The sequence below is a fragment of the Drosophila pseudoobscura genome, chromosome 4 (assembly GCF_009870125.1).
Source record: "Drosophila pseudoobscura strain MV-25-SWS-2005 chromosome 4, UCI_Dpse_MV25, whole genome shotgun sequence".
NCBI lineage: Eukaryota > Metazoa > Arthropoda > Insecta > Diptera > Drosophilidae > Drosophila > Drosophila pseudoobscura.
In genome coordinates, this window is record NC_046681.1 from 21,448,194 (window position 1) to 21,462,351 (window position 14,158).

Here is a 14,158-nt window from a genome sequence, read left to right on the forward strand (position 1 = left end):
GAGTCATTTGCTTTGATTCTGTGTGGGAAGACTTTGTCGTATGTGTGTCCTGTCATAAGTCTGTTAATGGTCTTGATGCTTTTAGCATTCCATTTGAGAGAATAATGCCAGCGTTTACTGGGTATGTCTGGAAATATGTCTATGAGGCATACACTTCATCCTGTAGTCCTCATTCCATTTGTATACTAAAAAGTTCCTAATTTCTCTTTGAGCCTCCTTGTAGCTGTATTTTATATTTATTGTATTGAGCTCCTGGCCATTGCCGGAGTTCGACTTGCGGCTGACGAGAACTATAGAGCTGGAAGCCTCCCTGGCGTTGTTGATTGCCGCCCTGTCCTCGCTGTTGTCCTGCGTCCTGTTGTATGTTCTGTTTTTTCCTAGCATCGCTGTGTGGCTGTAAAAATTCCAACCGATCCGCTAAAATTAACTCCCAACTGCATCATCGAGCCTCCCCAGTTAATCAGCGAAACAGCTCCTGCGCCTATGCACTGCGCCTACCATCATTGTAGAAATCCACACTAGTCGTAGTTTACGGTTTAAGCGAATTTTTTTCAAAGTTTGTAAGTGGATTGGATAATATACTAAGTATATCTCTGAGGAATTTTTTTGCATTTAACAAAACGGAATGAAAGAATTGTTTATATCGGACTATCTGCTAATGTTTATAAATAATATCTACTCGTACTCGTATTCAAAATTCTCGTACATGGGACTTCCTTTCTGATGACCTGTGGGGAAATCTCCTGCGCCTGTGCCTGCGACTAGTCCAGGGGATCTCCGAAACCCTTACAGAAGAGGCTAAAGGAGGAGGGAGAGACCACACGCACACAAATGTTAGTCAGCCAAATCGAATCGAATCGGATCGTGGACAGCTTATAGTTACCTATTTCTTCGGTGGATTGCAGCTCCAGGCCAAGCAATACAACCTCATTGGTCTCTGTACAAATTGCGACTTGTGGTATTGTATTGCTGGTCCCATTTTTCCTCCCAGCATGAAAATGAATGTTCTTTTAAATACCTCATAATTTCTTGCTCCATGATCTTCCTTTTTTGTTGTATACTCGCTCTGTCCTTATTCCCTGGCGTTTGTATTGTTCAGATGGCTCCTTTTAATTGAACCTTTTTTTTTACCAATGAAGTGGAGTTAGTCTTGGTTAATCGCTACTGCCGGTACTCGAGATCCGAGCGCCACATGCGCTTCCGCTGACAATCCCTTCTCTATCCACACAAAAGAATTTCTTCATGACATTATTCCCATGCCACACTTGGGTGCAATTTTCAGATTAACTCCCGACAAGAGCATCCTTCACTTGCAAGTCTATCACAAGTTTTGGCAAGATTTTTCACACTTCATAGCAACCTTCAATCCATCCTCGGGTCTTTCCTAATTTCTTGTTTTCTTCCTCTGATTTTTTGTGATTTGCCCGCCGGATCCGTTGCTGTCTTTTTTTTTAAACGCCATTCATCGACAAGAGCTTGCGGTTTTTTGGAAGGAATTTGCAGTTTGGCCTATGTTTCTGTTCTTTAACTTACCTTTAAAAATAAATTATTGAAGAATAATTAACGCAAATATATAAATAAAATGGAAACGCTGTCTTTTTGAATTTGAACTTCACTTTTTCACTTTTATTAAATTCCGAATTTTTTATTCAATTTTAATTTTTTCGAGCTCCGAATATATGTTGTCTCCACAAATTCAAACTAACTCAATATTTTGCCCAATTCAGTCCTAAGGTGAACTCGTATGTGGCTCTTTGGCTATATTCGTAAAAATTTGTTAAGCGGTAAAAGTATATACATATCTTTATAAAGTGGCTTTTTTATAATTTTGAAAGCATATGTACGTGTGTTTTAATATATAATATCGGTTTCGAATTGTAAAAGGCTGTACAATTGTCCATGATAAATAAATCTTACTCCAAATAATAGAAGAACAATTTAAATTTGAAATTGAGACAAAAATGGAAAGAATTACAAGACATAGGACACATAGGGTCATGACTGGCAGCAGATTCTGGCTCTGTCTGGGCCTTGCCTCCTAGATTTTAGCAAAGTCACGGCTCTCCCCTCTCGACCCCTCTTTGCCGATAGTGCAGACTGAAGAAATGGCGGGGGGTTTAGGTCCAAACTGATACAACAACATAACAGCAGCAGCATCCTTAACAGTGCGACTGCTTGGATGCGAATTTATCGCACATGTTTTCTGTTCGATTGATTGTTAAACCACCGCACCTACGTTGTCTGTTGTTGCATGAGGAACAAATTCTTTTTCAATTTTCGTTTGACGCTTCATGGTACGGGCGCGCGGGGCTATTACTTCAATTCTCTTTTACGCTACCTTCGCCTCCGAAATGCTACTCAGCGTCGAGTCAATACAAAAACAAAATATGAATCGTCTGCTTGCCGAAACCGTAGGGCAGCGTGGTCGCTGATGTCTTTGGCGCGGCACAGTGGGGCGGAAATAGTAAAAAAAAATTGTATGAGTGCTTTAGATAAATTTAATGTACGCATCTAATAGCGAATTTTCCAATCGAATTTTCAAGATAGTTTTAGTTTAGAAGATATAAGCACTCAAAGCTTAACATTTTTTCAGTGTGCAAATATTTATTGAACTCATATTCACTAACAAATTTAGCAAGCTGAGATGGCCAAAGGTCCCACTGTGCCGCTCCAAAGACATCGGCGATCCGCGACCACCGCTTCGACGGTGCTGAGGCTCGGGAGTCCAGAATTGCCGAACAGACGAAACCGATGGGCAGCGGGGTCGCGGTAGAGACAAAGTACAGGCGAAAAGGGAATTGAAACCCCGCGCGCTCCCTCGTGCCTTTTGGGTTCTAATGTTAGGACCCGCCATAGAACAGCTTTTTGGTCGCTCATGCAACATCTTGGTATTGTATAGTCTTTGCTTAAGCTCAACTACATGAAATTCCAATTTAAGCAGTACAAGCTTAAGATGCTCGATTATCAGATGGGCCGTGGCTGACTAGAGTTAGGTGGATTGAAGTCTGGTAGAATAAGAGCTTATCCGCACAAAAGTAGCGGTTCTTTTCAATCTATGCATGAAATAAAAATATTCATCGATATATTTATTTATTATATATTCGTTTGCAGAGAGACCTTTTACGATATTTTTAATACTTTTCGGTATTTTTGAAGGTCAAAATAGCCGACGGCGTATCGGTATATTTTATCAATTTAATATATTATATTAAATTTTCAAAGGTATATTTAAGAACAAAGGGTAAAGAAATCCAATAAAAGCAACAACTTAAAATAAGCCGGTCAATTAGAAAATAGGTTCATTGATTGGATAAAACTATGTTGGCAGGGCTGAGAAGTCTAGATAGCTAGTAATATTCGATGGAATATCAAAAACGTGGAATATGTATAACAGAACTAGAATTCGTCAGTATATTTACGGTATTCTTTTCAAATGAGACGGTATATTGCGGTATATCTTATCGATAAGTCAATTTCATTTATTTTCAATTTAAATCATTCAGGAACAGCGCTTTCGCCAAAATACCGTGAGTTTTTCTTCTACTTGTTGAATTTCTACCTGTATGCATAACATATGTTTTATTTTGTTATATATTGGACTAAGTAATAAGTAACGAAGCAGCTCACTACGTTTGGAGTGAGTTTTTGAATAAGCAGAGTAACGCGCCTGTCACTTAACGAATAATAAGGCTGGGGGGACGTGATTAATTAGTCTGACGTTCGTTCCTAGTTCGCTGCGATAACGGGGTATTTGAGTATTAGCCGCTTTTCCTGGCTGCAAATATTGTTTACATATAGGTACCCTGTTGTGTGTGGGTGCGTGTGTGTGTGAGTGGTGTGTACCTGTCCGTATATGCATAGACAAACAGTTAGCTTGTTTTCAATACGCAAATAAAGTAATAAAACCTTAAACCCTGGTGTCAAAGCTCAAATTTAAGGCCGCAACATACGGTGCGAGCTTAATTGATTGCCATTTACCGTTAACGTCAACAAACGGAAAACAAGATCTGCCGTGTTTAAACAGACCATCTACCTGCGTATAGCTCTTTTGTATCGGTGTGTGTGTGTATGCTTGGAAAATTTCCAAGGAAAGATGCAACAATTTTCATGTCGCTTTTATTGCAGATTTTCCTTTATAACTGCCCACGCCTGGCACTCCCCCTCCGAGACAGCTCTCACCCATCTGTGGGAATAATCAATACACAACAACAAAGTCATGGTGCGGTCTAGTGATAAGCTGCAACAGTAGGGCCGCAGCCCAGCCCCCAGCCCACCGCCCACAAAAGCAACCAACCAATCGAGCAACCCATCACCCCCATCGTCAAACCGCATTGACAGGAAGAACAGTCAAAAGCAGTTATCCCCCATTCCCCCAAGCGCACCTGCAATTTCCGGTGCCTAGAAAAAAACGATGACACGCGAAGAACGTCAACGAATTGTGGACACGTCGAATAGCAGCAGCAGCGGTGAGGATGAGGCCAGGCCTGTGGTGCGGAGGCGGAGCATCCGCGACACGGTGCTGTCGCCGCCCAAGGAGGATACGGGATGCTGTGATCCCTCCAGCACGCCGCACCGTTTTCTCGCACTGGTGTTTATGTGCCTCCTGGGATTTGGTGAGTCACGTTGAGATGACGTTGCATATTGATGATGCTTTTGCTAATGCAAACTCCTTTTAGGTTCCTACTTTTGCTACGATAACCCCGGGGCTCTGCAGGATGTTTTCCAAAAGGAGCTGGACCTCAACTCGACCGAATTCACGCTGATCTATTCTATCTACTCGTGGCCGAACATTGTGCTCTGCTTCGTGGGCGGTTTCCTGATCGATCGCGTTTTTGGCATCCGACTGGGCACCATCATATATATGCTGATTGTGCTCGTCGGGCAGTTGATATTCGCCACTGGCGGTGTCCTGGGTCATTTTTGGTTGATGATCATTGGTCGCTTTGTGTTCGGCATTGGAGCAGAGTCGCTGGCTGTGGCCCAGAACAGCTATGCGGTGCTGTGGTTCAAAGGCAAGGAATTAAATATGGTCTTTGGCCTGCAACTGTCGGTGGCCCGCTTCGGCAGCACCGTAAATTTTTGGATAATGCAGCCCCTGTATGGCTATGTCTCAAAATCGTACGCTGGCTACACTGGACTGGGTGTTGCCCTGTTTCTGGCCTCCACCACCTGTGTCATGTCTTTGATTTGCACTCTGATTCTGGGTAGGTCTTGCATTAATTTACCTGTTGTCCCCTCTCATCAGTATCTCTCTTCCCATCTAGGTTGGATGGACAAACGGGCCGAGCGCATTCTGAAGCGTAATAACAATCCGGGTGGAGAGATTGCCAAGCTGAGCGACATAGTCACCTTCAAGATGGATTTCTGGATGGTATCGGTGGTGTGCGTGGCCTACTATGTGGCCATCTTCCCCTTCGTTGCCTTGGGACAGGCCTTCTTCGTGAACAACTTCCACATGACGCCGGACGAGGCGAACACTGTCAACTCGATTGTCTACCTGATCTCGGCTATTGCCTCGCCATTGTTTGGATTCATCATCGATAAGGTGGGGCGCAATGTAACCTGGGTGTTCTGTGCCACCATCTCCACGTTTGTGGCTCATGCTCTGCTGACATTCACCCACCTGGACCCGTACATTGGCATGAGCATTATGGGGCTCTCCTATTCCATGTTGGCTGCCAGTCTTTGGCCGTTGGTTTCCCTGATTGTTCCCGAGTATCAGTTAGGCACAGCATATGGCTTGTAAGTGAATCCAATCAATTGATTTGTTGGCATTGTCAGATTTGGAGTTATTTCTTTACAGCTGCCAGTCTGTACAGAATTTGGGCCTGGCTGTAGTGACCATTGTGGCCGGCATCATTGTGGATAGTAGTGGTGGCAGCCACTTCTGGCTGCAGCTCTTCTTCATGTTGTTCTTGCTGAGTAAGGAGAAGAAGGTGTTGCCTTGCATTTTTGTAAATCATTTCCCATTTAATTAATAATTGCAGTTTCTCTGATGGCAACCTGTGCGATCTGGGCCTACAATCGCAAACATCAGGGCAATTTGAATATGTCGCCAGCACAGCGGGCCACGTATCACACATCGATGTACGTGAATATTGAGTCGAGTTGATTGATGTTTGATGTACTGAGCATGCTATTGATTGATTAATTGATGTCTTGACGTTGTATTGGTGTCTTTATCTCTATTGTATATGTATGTCTCTGATGTCGCATCACTGATTAATTGCCATTCTCTTTCTAAATGTATTTACTCTTCGTACCAAAACCAAAAGCTCAATCCGACGCGCAACTGTGGATCGACGGCCTCTTTTGGGCCACTAAAAATGTACTACTATACTAACTATACTCGCATAAGAACAAATAACCCAATTGTGATGTTACCGCCATCTCTCTATCGTACTTGACTTGTTATGCAACGTTGGAGCACATTCTGCTAACCGCACAAATGTCGTGGATCCTTGATCTTGGTCGTTATCGTATTCGTTCCGTTCAACTCCTAGCCAATATCCAAATACTATTATACATATCAGTATATGCAGAAATTATTGTTATAATTGTGGATTATTGTTTTGTTTTAAAATAAATTAATGTAAATGTACATTCACCGAAAAAAGCAAAATAAAATGCAGTCAATTATTTATCTGGGCAGACACAATAATAAAAAATAATAAAAAAAAACACAGAAAAAAATATAAATACAATTTTTGGATTGAGATGAAGAACAGAACAAACGCAGGGTCTTTGATCATTATTTCATTTTATTTTCTTGAAGAATATGTTTTTGTATTTGTACAAAATAAATAAAATAAATTAACTAAAGCATAATGCAGAAATTCAAACAATTTTGGCTTTTTTCTTTCAATCTTTCGTTCGTTTCAAATGAGTTTAAATGAAGTCAAAACTTTAATTGAAAGATACATCAAATAAAAATATGTTTCAAAAAAATCTCTATGACAGACTAGAGAAAACAATAGTAATAATAGTAATAAACACATACTCTTATGTAGATGAGTTAATACATTTTCCTTTGTTGTTTTGAGAATTTTTTTCAAGGATGGATGAAAACAAAGCTTGGGGGAAATGAAACAATTCAATTTCAAATTAAAATAATATGTGTGGTGTGGCGTCATTCTCTATTGAGTTACTAAAAATGCATTCCATTCCCCTTTTATTTCGCTTCGAGACCGCTCATACGTGTTCAGTTTAGCTGCATTTTGTGAATTAGTAGAATTATAATTGGGGGAACTCGTTGGAACCAACACCAACCCCCGTACTCCTTATTCACGTTTCTTCGTTGGAACTTATCTAAGAGCTTCGTTAAATTTTCTAGCTACTCGTATGTTGAAAGTTTTGATTGCTTGTCGTTCCTAGATTCTATGGGTTAGTGGGTGTGTGTTTAGTATCTTCTTCTTCTGAGTTTGCTTTTTCATTTTTTGTTGTTTGTTGTTGAAAAGTATTTTGGTTTTTTTGGTCGTTTTGTTTTGTTGATTAGTTTTGTTAGCCGCTAGAGCTAAAAGCATTGAAAGATTATAGTCTAGCTCCGTCCGAAAGGACATTATCTATATATATTATATTGTCAGTTGGGTGGGCCCGATTCTGCAAAGAAGAGGGGCTGGTACTGGGACTGGGTCTAGGTCTATTCATCCAGAATCTCGGCATCGTCGGCTGCTGCAATATCTCTTGTGGCGTCAGTCTTGATGCTAACCAGATATTTGTCCCCATCAAAGCGCTGACTCTCATCCTGTAGATCCTGTTTGCGAACACAAAGAAATTCGATTAGGTTTTTTTTTAAAGGAGTCTTAAGACTAACGTTCAAGCTAAAGCTTACCTTGGACGGACATAACTAATGTACATTTACATATGGAACAGATTAGTGTGTCAGATTAATAGCCATTACAAGCGGGCGTGTTTTTGTTTGGAAGCGATTTACAATGTGTCTTTTGTGTGGTGTGTTGTGTTGTGATTTAAAACCCAACCAAGCTTTACTTTCGACTTTTTAAGTCTTTATTTTATTTGAAATATATGTATAGGTATGTATATATGCACGTATAAATTGTATGCTTTTGGAGTGGGGGAAAAAAACGCTTAAATATAGCTTTTGTTACATTCGCAGCCCAATCATTGCTTGGATTATACTTTGTTATAAGTCTTATTAAAATGTTAATTACAGTTTATGTTATGTAAAAATGCGCTTAAATGTGCGTTTGTGTGTGGTGTTTCTTGTCAATTTTATGTGTGTGTGGGTGGAACGGTTTAGACCGCAATCCTCATTCTAAACTCTAGCGAAAAACTAAATCTGTTTCACAGCCAAAACACAGATTCTTCCCTTAGTTACATTTTATAAATTTAATTTTCATTGCAACGTATGTTTGTATGGGTATGTGGTTACTACTACGTCTATGACTAGCAAAAAGTTTCGCTTTTCAATTGGTTTGTTTTGGTTTCGTTATATCTAGAACTACATGGGCTTGAGATTGCGTGAAAATCTTATTAATTCTATTCGATTCGATTCGATAGAGAGATTGGATTGTTATCTGTTGCAATTGCAGATTCCAAGACTAGATCATCAAAGAGGAATGATGTACTGTGTAAGATCAAACGAATACGTATTTCTGATACGTAATGAATGAATGAACATTTAAACAAAAGTACGATTATTGTTGAGCTCTGATTGCGAGTGATCATCGAACCAGGCCATTAGGCACTCATCATCCTCTGTATAGCGTTGGAATATGGCCTTTGCCTGCGACAGAGAATGATTTGAATGCAAAGGCGGCAAAAGCGGCTGCGGCTGCTGGCGACACTTTGCTTGTGTCTTAGCACCCATTGTGCTGGTTATAATTTGCAATTGCCTGTTGTACAGATTCCTATCGGACTCTGCCGATGGTTTTGGATTGCGACGGAGCTCACGCTCTTGGGGACTTACTCTAGATTGCTTGTTAGTTTCGGTTAAAGTGCTTGAATCACTGGAGCTTTCTGTGGTTGCGTTTGCGACGGCGACTGCGACCTGCGCATCGCCTTCGGGATAAATGGCTGTGCTAGCCGTTGTTAATGCGAATGATTTGGGTGCATTGGTGATGGAATCGAGGCTCGACGAGGGACGACGGATGCATTTCAATTGCACATCGGGTGAATGAATTACCTTGTTGCGCACAATCGACGGCGATGTCTCTAACATCTTCTCCCAATCGTTGGGCAGGGCCCAGGCATGCGGACTTTGCGAGTAGTAAATCAAGTGTTCAATATCGTAAGAGACGCGTGCTGCCAGAGAAAAGAATTATTAAAATAAGAATTATTTAAACATTTAAATCAAACTTCATCATATCTTACATGCATTTGTCTTCAGTGGACGCTCCTCCACGTCGAGCTTCTCGCGGGCTCCCTTACTCTCAGGCGTAGACTCCTTGCGTGAGAAATGGCTGCGACGTGAGCGTGCCAAGCCGTTCTGATTGGCAGCATTCGGTGAAGCTCCATTGGTCGTTTCGGTAAACACTTCATCGTCACCGTCGCCGTTGTTGTTGGCCGAGGAGGCGGCATAGTTCAGTCCGATGCCGCTGTCGGCCAAGGGCAGCATAAACTGTGGCGGACCAGCTCCGGGCAGCGGTGTGGATGGAGTGGTCACGGGGCTAACAAGAGAGGTGCCATCAAAAGCGGCGCCAGCCTCCATGGAAGCCAAGAACTCTGAGCTGCTGAAGTAATCGTCCAGGACGAGCTTGGCCACCTGCACGGACGAAGGTAAAACGAAACAGGATTAGCTGCATTGGACAAGCTGCGATCCACTCACGCGCACTAGCTCACAGCAGTCGCCGGTTATCTTGATCAGACGCTGGCCCACGTTGACCGTGAACTTGTATTCACCTACGGAAGCATCGTTTGTGGAATATGAGTGCATAAGCAGCTGTTGACTGGGTCGCAAAACTTTACCGGCAGCAGCTGTTGCCTGCGCCTGGGCTGCTGCGGCGGCCACCTGAATGGCGGCAACCTGCTGCTGGTGGTGGTGCTGCTGCTGCTGATGCGCCTGTTGGTGCTGCGAGATTTGGGAGATCTGTTGAGCCGCAGCCTGCTGAGCAGTCATAAAGTTCTGGGCCGAATTGAAGCTTAGGCGGTTCGCCAGGCTGCTGCCACCAGGAGTGCGCGGCTGAACCACCACGGCATCGTCTGAGTTCGAAGAGTTGAGGGACGAGCACGACCCGCCGGCCGCTGGGGCAGGCTCCAGGCGCACCGGCGAGGCGTTGCGGCGAATGGTGTCCTCCATCAGTTGCTTGGCGTAGCTGTCGCAAAACGAAAACATTTTTTTGTATAACATGCGCTAACTATAGTAAATGCAAAATGGCTGCCAATTGATTGGAATGTGGGAATGTTTACTGTTAGATTAGTTATCTTAAGCCGCGCTGCCAACCTTGCCAAAAAATATCGCACTGAAGAAGCTGTACGTGACGCTGTGTAGCACTGGTCGACTTAAGATTCCATTTAAATTTATAGCTATATTTTTTCTGATATTTTCCGTCAATTGGCAGTCCCTTATTGGAAAAGAGTAAACAGTTTGGGACTTACTTAATCTTTTCTTCCGCCGGTCCAGTGATCTGCACCAAACGTTCCTTGGCGCCCGGGTTGACTGAACAAAAGATGGTATTAATAATCTTGTTTAATCAATAAATATGCGTGTGAGTGCTATAAACGAACAAAACGAAAAAATGGCATCAAACACCTTGGTCACTTTTATGTAAATGGAAATTAAGCTGCATTTTTATGGGGCAAACGCTTGGGCAGTGTGTTGCAGGCGAGTTAGAAACGAAAGTTAGAAAACAAAATGAAGGGCAAGTGCAAATGCAGTGGGTAGTCCTTAGGTCTAGCGAACAGGCTGAGAGAGAAGGATCTGGGCGTTACCTCTTTGAAACGATATGATAGTTTCGCTTAGCTCCTCAATCATGTGGACGCGTCGCCCTTTGATGCCCATGACTGAGCAGACATGGGATTTAGAATACATTTGTTCAAAGATTAAGTTCAGTTTTGGGGAATGGTGGCAAGAGACACACTCACCTTTGCCCGAATCAGCATTGCGGATTACCACCTCGTCCTTGCAGTAGGTTTTTCCCGGTATCTTCGTCGGCTTGAGGAACTTGCCGGAGTTCCGAATGACTTCACCTGGGTGCAGCAGCATGTGCTGCTGATTGGGTGAGCCCACGGCCGCTATGGCGGCTGCCTGGGCCGCGGCAGCTGCCGAGGCTGCGTTGAAAACAGCGGCAGCAGCAGCGGCAGCTCCGACATTGATTCCGGCGCCGCCGCCGCTGACACCGAATGTGGGGGAGGTGCTGAGAAAGCCGCCTTGTTGACCGCTGGCATCATGTTGGTATGGCTCCGGGGGTAGCTGAAAGAACGAGTTCATAAGAAGTATAAGAGACCATCAGAGACACTCTTTGGGAAGGGGGACCCACCTCATTGGAGACCTGCTGTTTGGACTTGTAGTAGGCAATTGTGTCATTGTCCTCCCAGCTTTTGGCACGTAATTCAATCAGTTCGAGCAGCTTAAGGCGTGTCATTATGTTCAGACGTTCGTCCTGCGAAGCATTGCGAAACACAACGAATGCCCGATCCAGCGTATCCTTGGACACCGCCTCCAGCTGCGGCCCATGAACCCGCAGATTGTGCAGCAGCAACGTTATCGACTCTGTGGTCGTGTTGCACGACTGCAGACCCACTGTCACATTATCTATGAGCTGTATCAGCTCCTCAATCACCAGATAGCTGTTCTTCAACGACGATCGCGACTGTGTCTTGAGCGGACGCGGCGCCTCAATGTTTTTAACAGCGCGTCCCAGGTGTGTATGTGCCATTTTCGTATGGGATTCGAATTCAGTTTAGTATCGTCTCTGTTTCTCTGATTTGTTAAATAAATATGTATTTATATCTGTCAATATGGATATGGATATGGGTCGTTCGTTTAATGTGTCAAAAATTTGTGAATTGAAATCGTAGAAGCGTGTTTTCCGCACCTCCCCCTGTAAAGAAAAAGCCGATTATGAGAAATGATTATAGATTCTGTTTAACGTTAATTGCTACCCAAAGCAGATATCCCATACCATACCCTCAGAGGAACAGGTGTACCCAGCACCTACAAACATACATATGTATCTGTATCTAGCTATGATTGCGCTGGGCGGCCTCGTTTCTGGCCTGCACCCTACGGCCTTCCCTCAAAAAACTGCGACGCAACTTGGTCTAATGTTTTAAATACTTTGCGTACATATATACATATATCTTTAGTCTTAATGATGTGCACCTTTGATAAGCAACGGGTTTAGCTGATAAAATGAGATTTATCTATGGTTTAATGGGGCTGCTGTTGCTGGCGCACACCGAACCGAAACTTAACCCACTGGCATCTGGCATGTGGCCGCCTGGCTGAATCATTCATTCGTTAATAATTGCAAAACAGTTAAAAGATATAAATAAATAATGAATGACAATAGGAAATTCCATGCTCCGTGGAGTCGAAGCATAGATACCCTAATGGAGCGAAAATATGATAACAGATTGGTATGGCACCTATTTTTGGGCAGATTTTTGTGTTTACAGGTTTCCCTCTTCTACGAGAACTTTTCCGCTTCACGTTTCAAACTCTTCGTCAATGATAGAGCACCCTCCCTACATCTCTTCTAGGGTATACAAATGGTTTGCATAAATGGGAACAACAAACGGACGACCACCATTCCATTTGTGTGCGGTGTGTCTCTGCTTCATAAGTGGCAGCAGCACAAACAGCAGAGGCAGCGACAGCGGCTAATAGTTGTTGCTGGTGTTGGTTTAGCCTGACTTTCGCTCCATGCACAACAGATTTTTTAAAATATTATTTACAGCCACAACAGCAACAAGAACACAAAAATTACAAAAAACTGAAACAGTCTGCAAGAGCGGAATAGCGATAGAGCGCGCGAGCGGGCGGGTCGATCAGTCGCACTTATTCTTATTTCTTATTGAATCATATGTCGAGAATAGCAACAACAAAAGTGTGATCTGCCGACGTTGACGCCGACCGCGCAGTCACCGTCGTTGGGGCGTTGGGGGCTTGAATGTAGCAGCAATTGCCGTTAAAAGTAGTCCCCACCGAGGCTCCAACTCCATCTTTATTGGCAATTAAGCACTTTAAACACAGTTCGGATGAAGAACTCTTCGAAATTAAATAATATTCTTGGAGTGTGGGAGCAGCCAGAACGAAGAAACTACGCGTTGGCTGCGCAGCGACTAACTTTGCATTTGTACGTTCTTACAACTTCTAGGCACTGTCCACTTCACAATCACTGTCCTATTCAAGTAGCTAATACTACTCCACTAGTACTTTTAACTAAACTAACGCGGATTTAGGCAAAATGAGTAAAAAGCAAAAAAGCTTACCAAAAAAATCTCTGCTGCTAAAATCGTTTTGATCAGTGTGACCCTCAGAAATGGAGGTCGAAACATACCGTCTCATTTGAAAAATATACCGTAAATATACTGACGCATTCAAGTTGAATCTTGCATATTCCTCGTTTTGTATCTTCCGTCGAATATTCTCAGCTATATAGAACATTTAGCCATACCCACATAGTTTTATACCAGAGATTAATCAATTGTCTAATTGTCTGGCTTGTTTTAAATACTTGCTTTTATTGGACTTTGCGTAAAAAAAGGTTTTGGCGAAAAGGGTCCAACAAATGCAACGTAATAAAACGTAAGAGAAAATGCTGCCTAACTAAAACCATTAGCTCTGCCCACATATGTTTAGGCCATAAATGAATAAATTTCATACCTGATTGACTACTTTTAAGTACTCTCTTTTATTGTATAGTGTATAAAACAATGTTTAAGCAAAAAAGGTCAACAAACAGTGGCAACGTAAGTAAGGAATGTAAGGGACATTGTTGAGGGGAAAAAGGACATTGTGGTGTGGAAAAATCCCGCCACGAAGAGAGGATATCACAAAATAGAGTGCAAGTCCCAAAGAAAAGAGAGCAAGTCCCAATAAAATATACGGTCTCACTCTAAAAAATACCGAAAATGGATCATATTCTTCGTTTTTGATCCTCCGTGGAATATGACTGACTAACTATGACTATATATGTAGAACTTTCAGCCATGCCCACATAATTTAAGGCCGTCGATGATACGTCGTCGATAA

The 14,158-nt window shown here is 42.8% G+C and overlaps 2 protein-coding genes across 14 annotated transcripts; one reads left to right on the top strand and one right to left on the bottom strand.

The window, feature by feature from the left end:
- The first annotated feature begins 3,378 nt into the window (after positions 1–3,378).
- LOC4817136 (major facilitator superfamily domain-containing protein 1) lies at positions 3,379–6,601 on the top strand. Of its 6 annotated transcripts, none has more exons than XR_001451150.2 (7): positions 3,379–3,527; positions 4,126–4,613; positions 4,677–5,204; positions 5,265–5,742; positions 5,804–5,922; positions 5,988–6,196; positions 6,276–6,601. XR_001451150.2 is itself a non-coding variant. In XM_015180512.2 (7 exons), the coding sequence occupies exons 2-7, from the start codon at positions 4,412–4,414 to the stop codon at positions 6,322–6,324; spliced, it is 1,476 nt and encodes a 491-aa protein (XP_015035998.1). In that variant the 5' UTR covers positions 3,379–3,527; positions 4,126–4,411; the 3' UTR covers positions 6,325–6,601. The 6 variants fall into 6 exon arrangements, 5 of the variants coding, with proteins under 5 accessions (XP_015035998.1, XP_033235368.1, XP_033235369.1 ...); XM_015180512.2 differs by having other exon boundaries at positions 5,988–6,087; XM_033379477.1 differs by having other exon boundaries at positions 3,480–3,561; positions 5,988–6,087; positions 6,276–6,324.
- A 282-nt stretch (positions 6,602–6,883) lies between these two features.
- mxt (Eukaryotic translation initiation factor mextil) lies at positions 6,884–13,472 on the bottom strand. Of its 8 annotated transcripts, XM_015180517.2 has the most exons (10): positions 13,396–13,472; positions 11,439–12,002; positions 11,044–11,371; positions 10,891–10,962; positions 10,558–10,618; positions 9,928–10,274; positions 9,788–9,861; positions 9,334–9,724; positions 9,146–9,264; positions 6,884–7,753 (listed from the first exon to the last, which is right to left on the bottom strand). In XM_015180517.2, exons 2-10 carry the CDS (start codon positions 11,835–11,837, stop codon positions 7,640–7,642), a joined length of 1,905 nt encoding a protein of 634 aa, XP_015036003.2. In that variant the 5' UTR covers positions 11,838–12,002; positions 13,396–13,472; the 3' UTR covers positions 6,884–7,639. The 8 variants fall into 8 exon arrangements, with proteins under 8 accessions (XP_015036003.2, XP_001356578.3, XP_015036000.2 ...); XM_001356542.4 differs by having other exon boundaries at positions 9,788–10,274; XM_015180514.2 differs by having other exon boundaries at positions 8,930–9,264; positions 9,788–10,274.
- Between the last annotated feature and the right edge of the window lie 686 nt (positions 13,473–14,158).